Source organism: Zophobas morio, unplaced genomic scaffold (assembly GCF_036711695.1).
Source record: "Zophobas morio isolate AGI-343-1 ecotype UQ-CSIRO unplaced genomic scaffold, CSIRO_AGI_Zmor_V1 ptg000004l, whole genome shotgun sequence".
Taxonomy (NCBI): domain Eukaryota; kingdom Metazoa; phylum Arthropoda; class Insecta; order Coleoptera; family Tenebrionidae; genus Zophobas; species Zophobas morio.
Window position 1 is genome coordinate 10156417 of NW_026972109.1, and position 21852 is coordinate 10178268.

At 31.5% G+C, this 21852-nt stretch overlaps 4 protein-coding genes across 8 annotated transcripts; 2 read left to right on the plus strand and 2 right to left on the minus strand.

Moving 5' to 3' along the window:
• Window positions 1-1002: 1002 nt before the first annotated feature.
• Window positions 1003-2800, plus strand: LOC135140980 (endoplasmic reticulum resident protein 44). The gene is made up of 5 exons (XM_064071748.1): window positions 1003-1171; window positions 1398-1473; window positions 1522-1884; window positions 1997-2386; window positions 2433-2800. Exons 1-5 carry the CDS (start codon window positions 1115-1117, stop codon window positions 2762-2764), a joined length of 1218 nt encoding a protein of 405 aa, XP_063927818.1. The 5' UTR covers window positions 1003-1114; the 3' UTR covers window positions 2765-2800.
• A 182-nt stretch (window positions 2801-2982) lies between these two features.
• Window positions 2983-11963, minus strand: LOC135141077 (uncharacterized). 4 transcript variants are annotated; one of them, XM_064071940.1, is made up of 7 exons: window positions 11893-11963; window positions 11694-11841; window positions 11269-11489; window positions 10925-11069; window positions 10661-10854; window positions 3410-3535; window positions 2983-3300 (listed from the first exon to the last, which is right to left on the minus strand). In XM_064071940.1, exons 2-5 carry the CDS (start codon window positions 11815-11817, stop codon window positions 10661-10663), a joined length of 684 nt encoding a protein of 227 aa, XP_063928010.1. In that variant the 5' UTR covers window positions 11818-11841; window positions 11893-11963; the 3' UTR covers window positions 2983-3300; window positions 3410-3535. The 4 variants fall into 4 exon arrangements, with proteins under 4 accessions (XP_063928010.1, XP_063928002.1, XP_063928025.1 ...); XM_064071932.1 differs by having other exon boundaries at window positions 11694-11944; XM_064071955.1 differs by lacking the exons at window positions 10661-10854; window positions 10925-11069; window positions 11269-11489; window positions 11694-11841; window positions 11893-11963 and adding an exon at window positions 10405-10643.
• A 7274-nt stretch (window positions 11964-19237) lies between these two features.
• LOC135141139 (uncharacterized) lies at window positions 19238-20065 on the minus strand. The gene is made up of 3 exons (XM_064072000.1): window positions 19916-20065; window positions 19532-19830; window positions 19238-19480 (listed from the first exon to the last, which is right to left on the minus strand). The coding sequence occupies exons 1-3, from the start codon at window positions 19971-19973 to the stop codon at window positions 19400-19402; spliced, it is 438 nt and encodes a 145-aa protein (XP_063928070.1). The 5' UTR covers window positions 19974-20065; the 3' UTR covers window positions 19238-19399.
• Window positions 20066-20254: 189 nt separating this feature from the next.
• On the plus strand, window positions 20255-21847 carry LOC135141116 (pleckstrin homology domain-containing family A member 3-like). Of its 2 annotated transcripts, none has more exons than XM_064071975.1 (7): window positions 20255-20345; window positions 20396-20438; window positions 20487-20603; window positions 20651-20803; window positions 21222-21355; window positions 21401-21562; window positions 21610-21847. In XM_064071975.1, exons 2-7 carry the CDS (start codon window positions 20399-20401, stop codon window positions 21643-21645), a joined length of 642 nt encoding a protein of 213 aa, XP_063928045.1. In that variant the 5' UTR covers window positions 20255-20345; window positions 20396-20398; the 3' UTR covers window positions 21646-21847. The 2 variants fall into 2 exon arrangements, with proteins under 2 accessions (XP_063928045.1, XP_063928052.1); XM_064071982.1 differs by having other exon boundaries at window positions 21231-21355.
• The last annotated feature ends 5 nt before the right edge of the window (window positions 21848-21852 follow it).

Sequence of the window (21852 nt, forward strand, 5' to 3'; positions counted from 1 at the left end):
TCCCCTAGAAGTCGCTTTTTAGTTATAAAAATTCAGATTTCGACTTGAAAATATCTGGCGACTTTACCACTGGTCCTGAAATTTGGTACAAGTTCTGTTCCATTAAAATTATCTAAATCTCGTGTTAATGTTGATATGCACAACATTGTACAACACATACGTCACCTACGTTTATTTATTTTGGTGCAAACTGTACTTAAAGGCAACAACATACACACAAACAGCACAAATCTAAAATTTTGACACCTTTGTCACACTCTTGGAAGCAGGGAATTTGAATTACAAAAACTTGCTAAATTTTTACCTTACCTTCAAATTGGAATAGAGAAGGCTGTGATACCTAATTTTCACCTTTGTATCCGAACTCATTGTTGTTCAAACCCTTTTTCGAGTTAAATCTACGACACAAAGCACTTAAAACACAAACTGTCCAAAAGTCAACAATTTTTAACACTTTTCCAGTTTTATATAAACTTATTTTTAAAAATAAACCAAAATGTTTCTCAGAAATGAAAAGTGCCACAGTTCTAGGTCACCATCTTGCAAAACACTGCCTACTACGTTATTTTTTTAAATCAGGTAGGTAAATAAGACATTTTTTTAAATAATGACGACTCGCTCAAGGACAGAACAAGTTATCTATTCATAAACGATCAAGAAAAGTTTGTTTATGACAATTTTATACTTGAGAGAAATTATTTGAAAATAGTTAAATTCGAAAATTTTCGTTTTTCCTACTTTAGTTGCTGGCATCATTATTGATAATAGAGAATTAGAATAGATATAAAAAAAACACCAGTGGTGACCTGTCAAATCTTTCATAACCACTACTACAAAAAAAAACTGTCTAAAATAAATTGTTTCAGTCTATTTTTGAGTTTTACTATTAAATTTAAAAACAATAACAAATTTTAGTATGTAGGCAACCAACCCTACAGGGGCGTAGTTTCAAACCGCCAAACAACAGATGGCACGTTTGACAGTTCCACTTGAACCGTCATCAATTTGTCAAAATTCGATTGGATGTTGTCTCGGATGGCTGCTGCACTTGGGTGAATTTGTTTGTAAAGTTATACACTATATATATAAAGTTTTCTTAACGTTATTTTTAAAAATGTACAACGTAACAACTACAAGTAACTTAAAACTCACATTTTTCACATGTCTGATGGTAAGTCGAAACTCGCATCTTTTTCCTTTTTTACGTGCCACGAATCCGTGTAAATACCGGATTTTCACGTGATAAATCACCGATTTCCGCTTTTTTGGGTGTTACTGTCGCCGCATTCTTCGAAACTTTCACTTAAATGTCCGTAGCCCTCCTAGAAAAATATTTGGTGTTTCATAACCTAATTTGGTAGTGAGAATTTTGCCGCTTGAAAGACGTATATTTGTAGATAGTCTACGTTTTCTACAATCCTACGGATAGTGGAGCAGTGCAGTTGTCGCAAAACAACCTGGATATGACCTTAGGTAATTAGAATTTCATACGACTGTGACTATTCTAATGGCAATTTTTAGCTTCCAATGAACTAGTTTTTATTAATTTTTATGCCGAATGGTGTCGATTTAGTAACAATTTAATGCCAGTTTTTGATGAAGCGGCTGATAAGATTGCTCAGGAATTCCCTGATGCTGGGAAAGTGGTGATGGGGAAAGTAGATTGCGATAAGGAGAATTCTGTAGCCACTAGGTTCCACATAACCAAATATCCAACTCTTAAAGTGATTCGTAATGGTCAACCCGCGAAGAGAGAATACCGAGGAGAACGCTCGATCGAAGCCTTTGTCAAATTCGTGAGAAAACAACTAGAAGACCCCGTTAAAGAATTCCATGAACTGAAAGAACTAACTGAGTTAGAATCAGACAAAAGAGTCGTCATTGGTATGTAAATAAGTCTATACATACTTCATTTTTAATATTTATGACACTCAACCAAATGATAACGTTTTTGCATACTTATCAAGTCGTTATTTCTTATCTTGCAATATTACAGGTTATTTTGATAGACGCGACCAACCTGAATACAGCATATTCAGGCGAGTGGCGACGAATGTCAAGGATGATTGTCAATTTTTTGTCGGATTTGGAGAAGCCGCTCGTACTATGCACCCAGCGGGTCAACCCATCATCGTTTTCCGACCGGATAGAGAACGTTCTAACGATTTAGACGAGACTTACACAGGCAGTTTGACTAATTTTGATGAGTTGCACATTTGGGTGTCTGAAAAATGTGTACCTTTAGTGCGTGAAATTACTTTTGAAAACGCTGAAGAACTAACTGAAGAGGGATTGCCATTTTTGATTCTTTTCCATGCTCCAGATGATAAAGAAAGTATTAAAAGATACACGGAAATCGTTCGAACGGACTTACTTTCTGAAAAACGTAAATATTTGTTATGTTTACGCTTTCGTTGATTGTTTTGTTTCAGAGAGTATCAACTTCTTGACTGCTGATGGTAAAAAATTCGCACATCCGTTGCACCATCTGGGAAAATCGGAGAAAGACTTACCACTCATTGCCATTGATAGTTTTAGACATATGTACTTGTTCCCGAGTTATAAGGATATGGAAATTCCTGGGAAACTGAAACAGTTTGTGCAAGATCTTTATTCAGGGAAGTTACACAGGGAGTTCCATTATGGGCCTGATACTGATGAAGTTAGCTCTTCTCAAAAAGCACCAACACTTCCACCAGAAAGTACTTTCAAAAAGTTAGCACCATCCAAAAATAGATATACTCTACTTAAAGATGAATTATAAGTTGTTATTTTTTTGTAAATAAATTATTTTAAATTACCGCTGTTTTAACTTGTTAACTTGCGAAATTTTTTTTAATGCAGCACTTTAAACATTCTTCCATTTTCGTCTTTGAAATTGTAACGTTAACTTAACTTAAATTGTAAGATATATTCTATGAATATGTCCATAACCATATTAGGAAAATTTGCTTCGACGTACTTTTGTAAGAACTGTACATATTAGAGTATTATTTTTTATTTTCAATAAAGTACCACATTTCAAACGATTGTTTTTTTGAAAAAAACCCTCCCTTTAAGCAAAAAATTTATTTCGCCAATACAAAGTGACAACAAGCGTGGTCACCAACAGCGCCGTCGAAGAAGAAGCGGCGAACACTGATTCACTATTGTTACATCCGCTATCCCTGCAGCAGAAAATACAAAAGTACTCAGCCCGACTTCTGTCGCAATCGAAACCCAGTCCTTTGTTGACCATGTCGTCGTCGAAACCACAAGGACCCAGCCCGCATTCGCGCTTTATAGAGAAACCATCTTCAGCTGAAACAGACACGTTAAAACCAAACAAAAATATATCGACATGGCTTTAGTCAGACACGCCACATCTTAAAAAAAATAATAATAAAAATCAAGGTATGAATTAGTTTACCGTTTTTGGAGATATGTGTGACGCATCTGTCCGACACAGGCGGACAGGGTTGGAGTTCGTGGGGCTCACAGGGCGTGTTCGTGTTTCTGATGCATTGGTAACACGATAAGTTGTTAGAGGTTTGGGCTAAAAGTTAATTATATTAGTAAAATGTAAATGTGGGAAAACAGTTACAATTTTATACATATTTCAAAATTTGTCACGCATTTGGTCGAACATACTTTAATGTAGCGTCTAGGGGAACCAACCATAGATTTAAAACACTTAAAAATTGTCTCGATTTGTTAAAATACAATTAACGCCTTCGTCCCACAAAGCGATTCATCATTGTCATTGAAATTTTCAATTCCATTGTGACTGACTTGGGAGTTTTATGATTTTGATTTAGGCAGTTCTGATTATCTAAAGTTCAAATTTTATGTTCAAGTCGTGAACTTGGTCATAAAATAAAACGACATAGAATTGTTAAAATATTATTTTATTTGTTTCGTAGGTTGGTTACTGAAGATTGCCACACGTTCGAGTAAACTACGAATTATAGAGTGACTATTATTATTATTATTAATAATAGAAGCAAATTTTTGGATTGGCAATTCTGAATTATTGGCAGTAATGTTACAGAGATATGTAACATTAGATATCTTTTACATATCTCTGTAATGTTAGCATGTCACTTCGCAGTTGTCAATTTTGACCAGAGATTTCTTAGTAACCTAGATACGGTGATCCTATGCAAAAGCGAACATACGTTCTTGGCCAACATGTACACTATGCGTTTTGCTTTCCATCTTCTTTTACAGCATGGGAACGCAGGAGAATGATTTTGTAGGTCTTTGTTTAAACCTAGCAATTTACGATTTTGCGCAGTAAACCCTTAAATTCTGCTAGCGCAAGTCGGTTCTTAATTCATACAATCGCCGGTGTTTGTTAGTTTGTTCTAAGAGATTTCTTAGGTTATAAGATTTATATCACGGTTATAAGTTTAAATTGCATAGAATTTCTAAAAATGGATTACAGAGTGTGTGTTGTATGCAAAGAAAGATCTAATCATTCTTTTGTTTCGCAAAAATATTACAAAGATTTTTAATAATCCCGACATGAACAATCATTGCATTTCTCAGGGATTACTAGATAATCACAAAATACAATTGATGAAGGCAATAGGGCAAATGTATTTAAAAGTCCGCTTGCATCACTTTACTTTACTAAGAAATCTCTGATTTTGACATAAGCGCGCCTAAAAATCAATGAAAAGTTGGCAGCTGTTCAAAATGTGCCATTATAAAATTTTAAATATGTTGCCAACCTGCAAAAAAATCGCAAATATTATTATTTAGTCATTCGGTAAGCGATTTGGTTGAGTTGGACTATTAATTCTGCGGGAAATAGTTGTTTGGTCGGATTTTATAAAGAATAAATGACCATTTTTGGTACATATTTAGATAGTTTTATTTATAAATCTAATTTCAAAATTTAATAATTGAAAAATTGATAAATCGACAAATTGAACAATCAAAACGTCGAAATATCCAAATCTCGATAGATCAAAAAAAAATTTAAATTCGAAAAATTGAAATATTGTCAAATCGAAGGATCAAAAAATCGAGAAATCGAAAAGTCATGAAGTCGAAAAATCGAAAAATTGAGAAACCGAAATAGGCCAAAATCGAAAAAATGAAAAGTTAAAAGTTGAAAAATTGGAAAATCGAAAAATCTGAAAGCGGAAAAAAACGAAAAGACGAAAAAATGGAAAACTGAGAAACGAAAATAGGCCAAAATAAAAATTCGAAAAGTTATAAATTGAAAATCTCATAAATCGAGAAACTGAACAATCAAAATATCGAAACATCCAAATCTCGATAAATCGGGAAATCAAAACATTGAAAATCGAAAAATTTTAAAATTGAAAATTTGAAAAAACGAAAAATCGAAAAACAGAAAATCTAAACCTGGGAAGTCGAAACATTTGAAAAATTGAGAAATTGAATTATCTAAAATTTTAAAAATTGAAAAATCGAAAATGTAAAAAAATCGACACATCGAAAAATTCAGAAGTCAAAAATCGAAAAGTTGAAGAATCGAAATATATCTCAAAACTGAGAATCTAAAAAATTGAAAATCAAAAACCGGAAAAATCGAAAAATTGAAAAATTGTAGAACAGGAAACTCGAAACAGTCGAAAGTCAAGAAATGGAAAAATCAAAACATCGATTAACTGAAAAATCGAAAAATTGAGAATTTAGAAAAGTCAGAAATTAAAGAATCGAAATACTAAAAAATCGTAAAATTGAAGAAAAAAATTGAAAAAACGTAAAACTGAAATATCGAAAAATTGAAAAATTGAGAAAGTGTAAAATCGAAAAATTAAAAAATGAAAGAAAAACTGAAGAACGGAAAAACAGAAAAACCTTAAAACTGAAATATCTAAAAACTGAGAAATTCAAAAACTGAAAAAATGAGTAATCAAGAAGTCAAAAAAGTGAAGTCGAAAAATCAAAACCTTAAAAAATTGAACAATCATAAACGTAAAAAATTGAAATATTGCAGAATTGAAGAAATGAAAAACCGAAAAACTGAAAGTTTATAAAAATCAAAGTTGAAAAATTGCAAAAACCAAATATTTAAAAATTGTAAAATTGGAGATGAGAAAAATAGGAAAAACGTAAAATTGAAACATCGGTAAATTGAGAAATCCAAAAATCGAAAATCGTGAAATTGAAAACTTGTAAAATCGAAAAATTGAATAATGAATGCACTGAAAAATCCCAAAACTAAAATTTTTAAAAATTGAAAAACTGAGAAATTAAAAAATTGAAAAACTGAAAAATCGAAAAATCAAGAAAGTAAAGTCGAAAAATTGTTGCCTTAAAAAATAGAAAAATTGAAAAATCAAAAACCTGAAAAATCGAAAAATTAAGAGTTTGTAAAAGTCAAAAATTGAAAAATTGAAATATTTAACAATCGTAAAATTGAAGAGGAGAAAAACTGAAAAAACGTAAAACTGAAATATCGAAAAATTGAGAAATTGTAAAATTGAAAAATTGAATAATAAATAATCCAAAAAATCCCAAAACTAAAATTCCGAAAAACTGAAAAATGAAAGAAAAACTGAAGAATGGAAAAATCGAAAAATCAAAAGATCTAGAAATCAAGAAGTCGAAAAGTCGAAAAATTGTGAAACCGAAATGGCCAAAATCGAAAAATCGAAAAGTTAACAATTGAAAAATTGATAAATCGAGAAACTGAACAATCAAAAGATTGAAACATCTAATCTCGATTCATCGAAAAATCAAAAAAATTTAAAAATTCCAAAAATCGAAAAGTCATGAAGTCGAAAAATCGAAAAATTGAGAAACCGAAATAGGCCAAAATCGAAGAAACGGAAAGTTAAAAGTTGGAAAATTGAAAAATCTAAGAGCGGAAAATAAAAAACGAAAAAACGAAAGAATGGAAAAACTGAAACGAAACAACAAAATATCGAAACATCCAAGTCTCGATAAATATAAACATTGAAAAATCGAAAAACTTTAAAAATGAAAAATTAAAAAATCTAAAATTTGAAGAAACGAAAAATCGAAAAATAGAAACTCTAAAATAAGGGAGTCGAAAAATCGAATGATTAAGAAATCGAAACATTTGAAAAATTTCGGAAACTTGAAATACCTTATTGAATTATCGAAGAATTGAAATGAAATATCGAAAAATCTTAAATTTTAAAAATTGAAAAATTGAAATATCAAAAATTGAAAAAATTCAAATCTAAAAATGAAAAAATTGAAAAATCGAAAATGTAAAAAAATCGACACATCGAAAAAGTCGGAAATCAATAACGGAAAAGTTAACGAATCAAAATATTGAAAAATCTCAAAACTGAAACATCGAAAAACTGAAAAATGAAAGAAAACTGAAAAATTCCGAAACTGAAATTTCCAAAAACAGAATCTAAACAATTATAAAACTGAGAAATCGAAAAATCAAAAAAGTGAAGTCGAAAAATCTAAACATTAAAAATTAGAAAAATTGAAAAATCAAATTCCTGAAAAATCGGAAAATTGAAGAATTGAAAAATCGAAACAGTCGAAAGTGAAGAAATGGGAAAATCAATACATCGATTAATTAAAAACCGAAACATTGAGAGTTTATAAAAGTCAAAAATTGAAGAATCGAACTATTTAAAGATCGTAAAATTCAAGAGGAGAAAGACTGAAAAAACGTAAAACCGAAATATCGGAAAATTGAGAAATCGAAAAACTGAAAATCTAGAAATTGAAAAATTAAGAAATGAAAGAAAAACTGAAGGATGGAAAAGCTGAAAAATCTCGAAATTAAAAAATTGAAAAATTGAGAAATTGAAGAAATGAAGAAATGAAAAATCGAAAAACTCAGAGTCTATAATAGTCAAATTTGAAAAATTGCAAGAATCAAATATTTAAAAATCGTAAAATTGAAGAGGAGAAAAATTGGAAAAACGTTAAAGTGAAACATCGGAAAATTGAGAACTTGTAAAATCGAAAAATTGAATAATAATGGAATTGAAAAATCCCAAAATTGAAATTTTCAAAAATTGAAAAATGAAAGAAAAACTGAAGAATGGAAAAACTGAAAAATCCCAAAAATGAAATTTCGAAAAATTGAAAAACGAAAGAAAAACTAAAAATTCCCAAAACTGAAATATCCAAAAACAGAGAAATTAAAAAAATTGAGAAAATGAGAAATACAAATTCAAAAAAGTGAAGTAAAAAAATGTAAACCTTAAAAAAATGAAAAATCATAAACGTAAAAAATTGAAATATTGCAGAATTGAAGAAACGAAAAACAGAGTTTATAAAAGTCAAAAGTTGAAAAATTACAAAAACCAAACATTTAAAAACAGTAAAATTGAAGAGGAAAAAAATTAAAAATCGTGCAATTGAAAAATTGAGAAATTGTAAAATCGAAAAATTGAATAATAAATATGTACACTGAAAAATCCCAAAAATTGAAATTTCGAAAAATTGAAAAATGAAAGAAAAACTAAAAATTCTCAAAACTGAAATATCCAAAAGCTGAGAAATTTAAAAAATTTGTCTAAATAACTTTTTACCAATTTTTTTATGTATTTTCAAAAGAGGACTAAACTATCAAGATTTTAAAAAATCCACAATGCGCCCCTGGTCTAGAACTGGTAATTAACTATCTATTAAGACAATTGAGCATTTATTATAGCCCGAAGTGAATTTTTGTTGAATACCCTGGAAAACAATACAAAACTGATTGGAAATACACAAGGTCATAAAACGTTAATGATATTGAAAATTTTTATTGTTTTCATATGTGAAATTCCCGATAAACGTATTTCGATTACTGCATAATTAAAATTTTATGGAAATTGCCACGACACTAACACTAATATTTTTAAAGTTTTATTCCTTATTTTTTTGATTTACATTGCATTATCAACAACAAAATACCTCTTCTTGAAAACATTGCTAGAGTGGGAATATTTTGAGAAGAACACACCAACAAAATGTCACTCTATTGTGATTGAAGCGACTTGTAGATAACCTAAATTTGCAAATTCGCGCCAAAAAAAGCCAATCAGGTGGTTGAATATAAATATCGCCAAAATCAATGTAAAAGCAATTATTTTGTAATACGCGACGCCACTTGATGAAGTAATGAAGCGTGCGGGAAAACGATTTTTCCTACAAGGGTCATTAAGTTTGATTTGCTTATATATTAAAAACCCACGCACCCCAACGAGAAGCAACAACTACGCATTTGTCGGTAATCTCTTTGGAGAGAATTAAAATTTGTGTTACCAAAATGTTTAAAGGTCAATTTTAACGGCATTTATGAAAATGCAAAATAAATTGAAAATCCATACCCAGGGTTTTAAAACTTTTGTAATCAATAACAATTGCGCATAAATAAATGTATGATTAATTGCGCAGTCAATCAGTAAAATGTCGTTCATTATGTACCATTAATTGTGTAGTAGCTATATATAGGTATATTGGAAGAAAAAGGAAATTTATTATTCACCCAATACACTTTTGAACTCGAATGTTTTCGTTTGAGAATGTATTTATTCAGAGTAAATAAGGTAAACATCTCTAACAATATTTGAAAGAAAAATACGAGTCCTTTTAAGCTGTCTACATTTACAAGGGAAAATTTTCAAGAAATATGAATAATACTTGAGTTATAAATAGCTGAATACACGACCTTTTCAATCCCTCAAATAAATTCATAACGAATTAACAAATACGGCCGCAATAAATCTAAACTAAACTCTCAAAAACGCACAAAATGTGTAAACACATTCACACTTTGACGTCTCTTGAAAAACAAAAAGAAGCAAGCACACGTGTTGCTTGCCCGGTGGCAATTTCCGACCACAACTAGATAAGTATCGATCCGACACATCTTGAGCAATTACTCAATCAACTCTAAACAAAATCAAAAGAAGAAACCCAATATATCTTTCCCCAAAGGTAAAGTTTAACTCAATTGAAAAAATCTTATAAAGAAGGGAGCATTTAAAGTGAGCCCTTGCTAATCTGATCAAAAAGGAAGGAAATTGACACGGCTTAATTTCATCAGGCGTGCAGTCTGAAGTATGCTCCTGTTTGCCTGTAGGATTCAAGAGCAAGTTTGCAGGGGCTGGAGGGCGCAGGAATCGATACTTTCTACACAAGGGACCGGTGTAGCTCGCATATCGTTTATTATTTAAATAAAGTTTAAATACAGCGCAATTAAAGTTGTAATTCAGTTGCCTAATTAAGTCCCGACGAAGTTTAAATTGATAAAGATGGAGAGCTGGAGGTGGTTAAATTTTGATTAAGAGTTTAATGTACGAATTAGTTATGACGGTAGTGTTATTTTTAGTTCGACCTACTAGAAATTCTTATGAAGCTGGTAATTGTTGATTGTGGAATTGTAAATTGAGATTAATAGTGAGGATTTTATAGCGGTTGGTATAGCAGCAGATGGAAAAGAGAAAACACACTTACCAGAAATGAATGGTAATGATATTAATGCAATAACTATGATACTGTTATTGAATATGAATTTCATTTTCACATAGTACACCCTTCTTTGTGGTCGCAGGATGCTGGATTCTGTGTAAGGATAAACTGCACAGTGCAAATAATCGTAGGGGTTTCGCGGGAGTTTTAGTGCGCATGCTTTTTCGTGACCGGCCGATATATGAGAACTGCGGGAACGTTGTTTACATTTCGATAGGAGTTTTTATACTAAACTATGTACCTAGATGAAGAATTGTAATAACAACATCAGAACAGAAATAACTGTTACACGTTTTGTAGTTTTTCGAGAACCCTTTGCTAAAATTTGTTCTGTTTCGTCTGACCCATCTTCACAGTGATTAATTCCATCAGAAACTAGATCTTTTGATATGCAAACATCTGGATGATTGCATCTGAACTCCTTACAGTCGAACCCTAAAAATATATTATTTTATTTATTATTATTAATAAACAAATTAATTTAAAAAATCCATTTTGAACTCACTTCTGTTTTTAACTGCTGTAACAACAATCTTAAAGCCATTTGAATTATCCACCCAAAAGTTTGTTCTATACTTGAAGGTAACGAAATTTGTTCGGGTGTAAATAATTTTTATGGTTTTGTTTGACTTTGTACATGTTAAATCCGCCTAAGGAAGCAAAACAGATATAATTAGAATACTGTTTACACTAAAATATTATACCAATATAATATTAATTATACCCTACTTCATAGGAGTTAGTAGCAGAAGATCAGCGAAGTGTTAAACAAAACGTAAGTAAAAAAAAATTCTTCGTTTTTCTGTGTGTCTGTTCAAACAAATACTACATATGGTTATTATAACTTACCAAATACGTTCCAAAAGGGTGTGGTCCGTCATAAATATATAAATGATCCTCACAACCAAGGTGCAAAAAGTCAAATCGTACCACGAAATTTTGTAATATAGATTGTGTTTGAAAAGTCAAAATGCAATCCAAATTAGTATAATTTTTTCCTTCGATGACAGCACCATCGATTCTTGGATACAGCATCGGAATATTACTGCTACATAGCGATTTTATGGAATCTACAAAGTGGATAAAATTCTACTTTAGAACAAACTAAGGGCAGATATTTTGACGATATTGTGACAATGAATTAAACAAAAAGTAAGTTCAGGAAGTAGTAAAATTAACTGAATTTTTGGTTCAAACCAATGCATCGTAGACAGAGAAGTAGAATTTGAACAGACTTTATTATAAGGGGCGTTAAAAACTGGGGCGAAACTCACAGTATTTATTTTTATCACCAGTGGAAAAGTTTGTACAAAATACAAACAACAAAGCAACCGCAATTAACAAGTTATAGTGCAAAGGTCTTAACCCTCGTGATTCCATTGTGATATCGTTGTCCATTTTAAAAAGGTTGCCGAAACTTTACTGTAAAAACTTTAAATTATTTGGTGTTAAACAGTAGTTTTAAAATTACACGTTCATTGGGTTAGTAAAAACAAGCACAGATTGACTCAAAAGTCCTGCGCCAATTACCCTTTGTGTTATCACTATCAGCAAGAGTTTATCACAAGAACAAAATATTTACTAAATTATTAGTAGAAAATAAACAGTTCGACTTTATCATAGATGTATATTTTGACACTCTCAAAATGTTTTATTTTGTTGATTTTTTTTATTCAATATATACAATCAATTTGATGAGAGTCGATTTTTTGAGCTTTTACCCTTCGATAATACAAAAATGCAAATTTATCGTTTGTCAATTTAATGTCTTTGTCTATTGGAAATTTTAGGGTATCTACGTATTTTATTGCTAACAGATGAAATTTGAAAGAAATTTTGTGATTATTTTGGGGATTAAAAAAAATTAACTAAATGTTTTCACATGAAATTATTAAATGCATTATTCAGATGCTGTATTGCTTATTATATATCCCTAAAAATAGACGTTCGTGTAAGATTTCGATTATGTCAAAAACGGTTTATTTAACTTTGTATTTAAAATTCTGGTGACGACACATTCTTGCGATTACGTTAAAGTAGTTGTTATTGAATAATAAGTTATGTTATAAGGTTCGCAGAGGCGAGGGAAGTGCAAATAACTGCAAATTTAGGTAACACGTTTCAGTTACTGACGACGATAAATAACTTTATTAGGAATAAAATCAGCAGAAAATAGATGTGGTAGAATGAAATCTAAAAAAACATCAATTACTCCTATTAATTTTGACTTTACGTCTGATTCAATTGAGTGTATAATTGGTTGCATATACATGCTTATTTTATACCGAGTGTTTAGAAAATAACTTAGTTAATATTTGAGTTTTTAGTGTATTATTTTTTATGAATTTTAAAAAGTCTTGAGTGCCGTAGTGTTTTTTTTTAATTAGGGAGATTCTTGGGTACTCATGGTGTATTATTTTGGAGACGAATAATGGAAAAGCGCAGAAATCGAGAAATCGAAATCGCGAAATGGAAACATCAAAAGATCAATAAGTCGAGAAGTCGAAAAATCGAAAAATTGAGATATCAAAATAGTTAATGATCGAGAAATGGGAAAATTTAAAACTGGAAAATTTAAGCTTAAAAAACACGATAAATTGAAGAATTGAAACAACGAAATACCGGAAAACTGAAAAATTAATTCCGAAAACTTGAAAAATCTAAAAATGGGAGGGCAAAATATCGAAAGACTGAAAAATCGAAACAACCAAAAAGTGAAAAATTTTAAATTTAAAAATTCGAAAAATTGAAAATTTACAAAATCGAGAAATCTAAACATCAACGAATCGAAAAAACAAAAAAATGAAAAATCGAAAAAAGTAAGATTTAAAAAATCGCAAAATTTTGAAAAATCGAATAAGTAAAAAAATAAAAAAAAAACAAAGCCGAAAAATCTTAAAATTGAAAAATCTCAAAACTTAAACATGAAAAATTAAAAAATCCATTAATCGAGAAATTGAGAAATCGAAAAATCCAATAATTTAGAAACGCCAAAAATTGAAAAATTTAAAAATTTAAATAAATAAATCCCAAAACTGAAACGTTGAAAAACTGAGAAATCAAAATCGAAAAATTGAAAAATCGCGAAATCGAAACATTAAGATCGAAAAGTCGAGAAGTCGAAAATCGAAAAACTGAGAAATCGAAACAACAAATGAAATAGCTAAAGTTTAAAAATTCGAAAAATTGAAAATCTAAAAAATCGAGCAATCAAAGCAGCAACAAATCGAAAAATGTAAGATTTAGAAAATCGTAAAATTTTGAAAAATCGAATAAGTAACAAAAACAGAAACTCGAAAAATCTAAAAATTTAAAAATCGAAATACATATTGAAAAATCCCAATCAAGAAATCGGAAAGACGAAAAATCGAAAAGTCGAAAAATTAAAAAATCCATTAATCGAGAAATGGAAAAATCCAAAAATTTGGACACAACAAAAATTGAAAAATTAAAAAATTTAAATACAGTAGACGCCGCTTAATATGATCACGGTTAATGTTATCAATCGCTTAGTGTGATCAAAATGGCTTGGAACGGACCCACGCAATACCTATGCATTACAGTTTTTCCGTTTATTGTGATCAATATTTCGCTTATTGTGATCAATCTCGCAATTCTTATACAAACGGGAATTGCTTTTTTGGAGAAGCGAGACGACTAAAACTAGTATTGTGTTTTAATGAACATTCATTGCTCTCAAAAGGTACATTCGCTTATACCACTTATTTTATACAACCACAATCAGTGGTCAAAAACAGACTTAAGTAATCAGTGTGTTTTCGACTTTTGAACGAACGAATTCTTTCTGTTTTAAATTTGAGTAGTATTTATGTAAAAATTAGCAGGTCGAAACGACGAAATCTTAGTTTATCAGAGAAAAAAAAATTCCCAGCCCTTACTTAAGAAATTTCTACAACAAGCAAAGGAAATCAATGGTTCCTTTCTCAGAATGGTAACCAAAATTTAAAATAAATTCTAATATTTATGTACCTTCATCTATCAGCATAATAAACACTGTCTTGTTCATGATTTTGTTTTGTTTCGAGTTTTACTGTCTTTGATGGTGGACTTCGCTTATTATTATCAGTCGGTTAGTGTGATCAATTTGTCTGAGTCCCAAAGTGATCACATTAAGCGGCGTCCACTGTACATAAATCCCAAAACTGAAACGTTGAAAAATTGGAAAATCGAAAAATCGATGAACTGAGAAATCGCGAAATTGAAATATCAAGATTGAGAAGTCGAAAAATTGAAAAATTCAGAAATGGAAGTGGCTAGAAATCGAAAAATTTTAACTCAAAAAACCGATAAACCAAAAAGTGGAAAATCGAAACATCGAAAAACTGAAAAATTTCGAAAAATTGAAAAACCGGAAAATTCAAAAACGAGAAGGCGAAAAATCAAAAAAAAATTGTTAAATCGAAAACTGGAAAATCGAAATACCGAAAAACTGAAAAATTAATTCCGAAAAATTGAAAAATTGAAAAATCTGAAAACGAGAAAACAAAAAAATCGAAAAATTGAGGAAACGAAATAACAAAAAGTGAAAAATCTAAAATTTTAAAAATCGAGCAATCAAAACAGCGACAAATCGAAAAATGTGAGAATTAAAAAGTCGCAATATTTTGAAAAATCGAATAAGTAAAAAATCAAATACACAAAAAGTCAAAAAATCAAAAAATTTAAAGGTCGAATTATTTAGAAGTTCCAAAATTTAAATAAGTAGAAGAAAATTTTATACATTTCATTCCGAGGTTTCGTCTTCTTTTATTTTCGAATTGTCAATATTCGTTAGTTTATTCAATTTCTCACTAAGTCAGGTTGATAAAAAAACACCACTTCCAATTTAAAATGATAAATGATAAATTTAAATATTTATTTTTGTTAAAAAATAATGGTTTGAAGCAGGGGCGGCTGGTCAGGGGCGGCAGGGTCGGCCACGCCGTACCAGTCATTTTAAAATACTTAGTAAGCGTTGAAATTAGAAAATAAAAAAAGAAATAAAGTTTGAATGTACGTTAGGATAGATCATATATATTAAAAATATATTTTATTATATTGTAGGTACAAAATAAAGCATTTGTTGCTAATTTTAAATGCTGATAAACACGCTTTGCCGGCGAGATTTCGGCAAGCCGTACCCAGGAATGCATTATGCTCGATGTTTCGACTTCGTAGCAGCTTACGGTTTCATCGTTCTCTTTGTATAGTACACTGTAGTAGACAAAGACCTGGCGGAACGTATGTTGTGCCAGGTCCGGCGAAATCCTCCTTCGCCGTACCCAGCAACGCGAATTTAGTTTTTAAAACGCTTAATATTTAAGATAGCTAACCAAATTACAAAACAATAACGGCTTCGATGTTCTTCAGTGCATACTATTTTTTTTTAAATAATAATTGTCGATTTAATACATTTTTCTGTGTATGAATAATAAACGAAAAAAATTACATTAAATTATCTAAAATTTTATTTTTCGTACATAGCTTAGCTACAACATAAATGCGCTTTTTCTGTATTTTTAGCATCTAAGCGTTTTCAGATATTTCAGAAACGAATTTAAAGTTTTAAATAATTTTAATTTTTCAATTATTCAATTAATTTATTTGACAATTTGTCATATACATTAAAAATAAATAAATGTAAATGAAGATAGTTAACAGTTGGTACTTTTATTATTACTTTTTTTATATTTTTTAACTGCATGTCATTATTTAATTATTATTATTTAATTGTGGATGTCCGGGGTCGGCAAGCCGTATAGCCGCCGGTCGACGCGGAACTCAGTAAAAATAATGTTTTCGGTGGTTCTCAATTAATGATAAAGCAGAACAAGTAGAATTAAGGATTAATAGTATTTGGAATCAAACTGACATTGTCAATTTCCTATAAAAAATTATTTTAACAGGTCGAAACATTTGAGATGTTTTGTACATCCTGGCACGTAAAATGTCAGTGGTTAATGAGTAGCAGCCATACATTACGAAAATATATAACACCAAGGTGTAGACTCAAAATATTTGGCCGACCCGAAATTTTGACCCACCAGCCGCCACTGGTTTGAAGGGATGTGGCGGTTATTGTGTGTTATTAGCATAACACTTCTTAATTCCTCACACAAAATTGCTAATAGTTCATTTTCGGCAGTTAATTTAACTTAACGTTGTCCCACTTTATTAAAATAAAAAAAAAATCCACTTAGGCAATTAGTATCATCATATCATCATCACAAAATCGAGACATTTTTCTCACAACGTGGAAAGCTGTATCACATAGACATTTTGTGTTTATGTGTTTTGCTCGGGATGACCTGGGGACAGTCCACGATATAAACGCTCAAAGCTAATTGTTTTAAATCACTTGAATCATCGCATCATTTAACTTCATGTAAATTCTTTGTTTGAACCGTTGACAAAGTGTGGCATAATTTAAATATCAGGTAAATTCTTTATTTGAATCGTTGATAAAGTGTGCCAAATATTGAACTCATGTAATTTTGTTAGCTTGGCACTTTTTCAACTCATACAATTTTAAGTTCAGTAATTTTCTTTAATGCATAATTTAAACTTAACGTAAATTTTCATGCTCTGCAGTTCCTAACCTCACGTAACTTTTTATCTGCACAAGTTATATTTCACACCACATTTTTTTTATAAATCTTTGCTAGTTCTTTTTTGTTAATTAATGCGTCCATTATATAAATTGTCTGCAGTTCAATCTTAATCTCAGATGAGAATTCTTTGCTGTTTCAAAGTTCACGAGGGTGTATGCCGAATTTAAATGTTGTTTATTGCTTTTTTTTTAAACTTTAACGTTTGTTCAGTTGCAGTTTAATATCAGAGTTATAGAACGTGAACATTTAAATAGAAGTGAGGTAAATAACACAAAAATACGTGGCGGAAGCGGAGTGCGCGGCTCCTTGTCGAGCTAGCGGTCGCGCCATCTACACAAAGAATGCGGGCCTAGGATAGAAGTTAGGCACACGGTCGGGATGACGCGACGCTCGCGGCTTGGTCCAATAGCGAGTTTGTGACCGTAATGGCCTGTTTCCGCGCAGAACGTTTCTTGGTAATAGAGGGGTGCTGAATGGCATGTGCTTGCCGATAGACTAGAATCATCGGCGTGGGGGGAGAACAGCCACAACCAGGAGCCCCAAACTCCGTTCATGCTACAACGCCTCCTATGGGTAATTTTGCTGTGTTGTAGAATGAAATTGGTATAGTTTGATCACCACACGCTTATAGCGCTCTGGTGACGCTGTTGCTGTGCGCCCCACTACACAGAGTTTTATTCAAATTTTGTTCTCTTGTTGACTGCCATAATTTAAATTTGCCGCTACACGTCCGTCATAACTTGTGTTTTTGCATCCAGTTACTTGAATTCAGATTTTTCTTTGTTTTTATTAAATTTGCGATATTCAAATATTTGCATTGATTCAGAACGTTTGATTTGATTTCATTCCAAGTTAGGAAAGTTTTTTTGTAGCTGAGCATTAAGAGGTGTCTTCAACCAGGACAACTTAGTCGCAGCTTTTTTTTCTTTTTTTTTTATCAGTGGAGGAATAAATAATTTTGTGTCCTCCATATATTTTGTGTTTTATTTAGCCGTACTTTTCCAACCTTGGAATCCACCAATTGCATCTGAACGCATTCCGCCACAAAAACAAAACACACAACGTAGGTTCCATTTTGTTATACGATCACAGCCAAGACCAAATTTTTGAATTTTTGAAATTTTTACTAACCCCGCCCACCCGCTCTCTATTTTCTTAGAGAGATCTCATTTACCAAAATCAGTCACAGGTACTAGCCCCGCCTACTGACCCTTTCTTTTCTTAGAAGGTATGACATTTGTCAAAAACAGTTTTATCTTGGCAGCTACAAGCCCCGCCCACCCACCCTCTCTCTTCTTAGAGGGTATGTCAGTTACCAAAATCAGTTTTATCTTAGCAAGTACTGATGATGACTAACTTTTACAAAAAAATGATCAAAATTTGGAAACATTACGAGCTTACTTATATGCACAAGGCAGGAATTTTGAACATCTTCTCTAGTGATTAGTTGGTTATGCTTAATGTCAGAAAGTATTCACTACTACTACTAGGTGGGTGCAGTGTTGCCAATTTTGCTTTTATAAAATCACGTTTTTTTCGTATTTTATATTATAAAGAATTTTTTTATTATTTTTTTGGAACTTCCGAAACCCCCGTAAATTACGTACTGAAGAGTTAATCCGCCATTTCTCAAACACCCGGTATAACTCACTATAAAACTGGTTTAGCAACTTTTATCGCCTTCTGTTATGAACGCTACTGTTTTATTCTTTATAAAACTAACAGTGTGAGGTAATTATTGTTTTTCACACTTGGTATAGTTGCAGACCTATTTTTGCTGCATCCAAAGTACTTCATGTCTTATTTTTGTGCGAATCACTCTGTATATGTACAGCACACCGCATATTAGATAGTAGCTTTTAACCATAAATCTCGGCTTGTCTAGGATAAAGTATGACAAACACTTATCATTGCCTCTTGTGTGAGATTAGTTTTAACCTAGATATGTCAGCTGTGATTAATGAGTTTTTATCAAAATTATTAAAACAAATAAGATTAATTAAGAATCTCGTAATCAAACAAAAGTTATCTTTTTTAAAGACTGGACTCATCTCTTTCTACCTAAATAAATCGTACAAAAAATTCTGCAATATAGGCAACACATAATACAGTTGTATAATTTGAAATATCGTGAACAAAAAGCGCAAAATTAAAAATTATAAGTAATTATACCACTACAAAGGATCATTTTGAGGGTAAAATAAAAATAAAAAACTATCAATGTATTAAAACTTACAACTATCAGTAATATAAAAATTAAAATAAGTTTTAACTGTTTAACAACAATGTGGACGGATTGTTTCCATAAAAAAAATGTAAAAAAAAGTCGTAATTGTAAAGGCACACCAGCAATGCTGATTTCAAATTCTTCATAAAATCTTGTAAATAATACTGAGAACAACACTAACGAAAAGTACATTCCTCAGACCTCCAATTTTGTTTGCGCCAGACTGAAAAAGCCCATTATGAGTATTACGTTTTACAAAATTATACTTCCTTACAATTATGTAATAGTTGCACCTGTCACCCTTACAACACTCAGAACACTTCCAATCTTGATACCAAATGTGCGTGCACAAGGGCATATTATCCCTACGATATTTTGCACAGTACTCTTTCGTTGAACAGTTCTTTGATATGTAATATTGCTTCAAAGCACCCTGCTGCCAGTACGGAGTGCTACCCCAACTAATTTCAGTCAAACACACATCCTGTCCAGGTTCACATGTTCGTATTGTTTGTGCACATTTGCCCAAATTGTCTTCTTGTCGGTCGCAAACATAGCACTCAAGCGACAACACTAATAAAAATCGTTAAAAACAAAATAAGGTTAAGTTGTCAATTAGATAAACAAACACGCATGGAATTAATTCGTTACCACTTACCCACTTCTACTGATATTAAAGTGATGAGGAATGATGATAAGATAGCGATATTCGTCATGGTTGGTTTAATTTTGCTAAAAATCAATTGCTATGATAACATAACCACACCCTCTAACGATGACAAATGTGACACTGCACCAAAACACTGAGGGCAGCCAACTTTACGCGTTAAGTTTAAGCGCGGAAATGTACCCAATTAGGCATTTATTCGAACTAAATGCTCATTTTTGTGTTTTAGGTACGCTTGTTGCACTCTCTGACTTTATTTATAGAGTGTAAACGTGGATATTTATAAACATTGTCACACTTTTTGGTTCTGTTACGTTGGCACCGTCCCCGCCAATACTTGTCAAAACAGCAACAAAAACGTAAACAGATGACTGTCACCTAAACGTCAAAAATGTGTTTTTGATTAAAATTCAATACTTGGGTAAGTGGATTACACGTGTCTTGGAGTGTTTTAATTATTTTATTACGCAGATTATGGAAGGTGTCCTTTGGAAATGGACTAATTACTGGAATGGTAACAACGACACGTTACTTGTGACAAAATTTATCACTATTTTTGCAGGGTGGCAAACGCGGTGGTTCGTCCTCGAAAACGGGGTCCTTACTTATTATAAGTCGCAAGAAGAAGTGAACCAAGGTTGTAAGGGCTCTATTAAAATACAAGCATGTGAAATCAATGGTAACATATTGTATGTTTTGGTGACTTTAAATAATCAATGGTTGTAGTTAACCCCATGGATAGTACACGCTTAGATCTTGTAATTCCTGGTGAACAACACATGTACCTTCGGGCCGCAACTTCACAGGAAAGGCAACAGTGGTTAGTAGCTCTGGGAAGCGCCAAGGCCTGTGTACATAAACGAACGCGGAATGATACTAGTAAGTGGAAAATACCCAACTATATTGCGTTTACTGAACAGATGGAGTTGTCGATTTTCTGTGATTTTTCGTCCGCTTTGTTTTAATCAGTTATTCAGTATTTTCTCCAGACGCTAACGTTGTAGGCACGTGATCGCTTCATCTATTTGGTAAACACACTATAGGTAATAAATTAAAAAACATATAACAGTCAGTGCAATTGCTTAGTTTTAACATTTTTCGCATGGCGCCACTCTTGTTCTATTTTTTATTTACTTGATTTCAAAGTTTATTCTCAAGTAACATAATATCCGTTGTATTTTTGAGACAGACTGAGGGCAATTTAAATATATTTTGTCATCCAGTGGCATTTTATTTTTTTGTTTTTTCTGTAAATATGAGAAGTTATTATTTGCATTATTATTATCTCCTAATTGAGTTGTTTCAGCTGAGCCTAACCCTGATGCCTTAAAGACGAAGAAGTCGGAACTAAGGCTTTATTGTGATTTGCTGATGCAGCAAGTGCACGTTATTAAAAGCGCTGCTACTAACGAAAACGGGCCTGAAGTTGAGGTACGTGCTTGAATTTTTAATCAAATCAATGATATTATTTTCCAGAAAATGGACGACGCTACGAGATTATTAGGCGCTACTTGTGATACTTTCATAAAGACATTAGAAGAATGCATGAAGCTGTCAAACGCAAGTATTGTTTATGAGATTACACCTAAGAATGACGTTATTTTGCCACCTACCGCTGTTAATCCCTCCAGCAAAAAAGTAAAAAATGTTTATTAGAGTGTGCATTAATGAATGTCCTTTTTTAGAAGCATTTGTTGAGAAGTAGTTCCACTGATTCCTAATTTCTGTTGTTGAATTATAGAAACACACTAATCCTGTAGTTGTTGACATGTAATATAGCAATGTTTATCAACGCGAGAATTAGATCTCTATTTTTAAGTTGTGTTCATATTTTTACTAGATGACTGGAACTCTGAGATAGCCAAAGTATTTATATATTTTCTTCCAAAAAGGTGAATAAATGTGATATTTTTAACATGCAAACTACC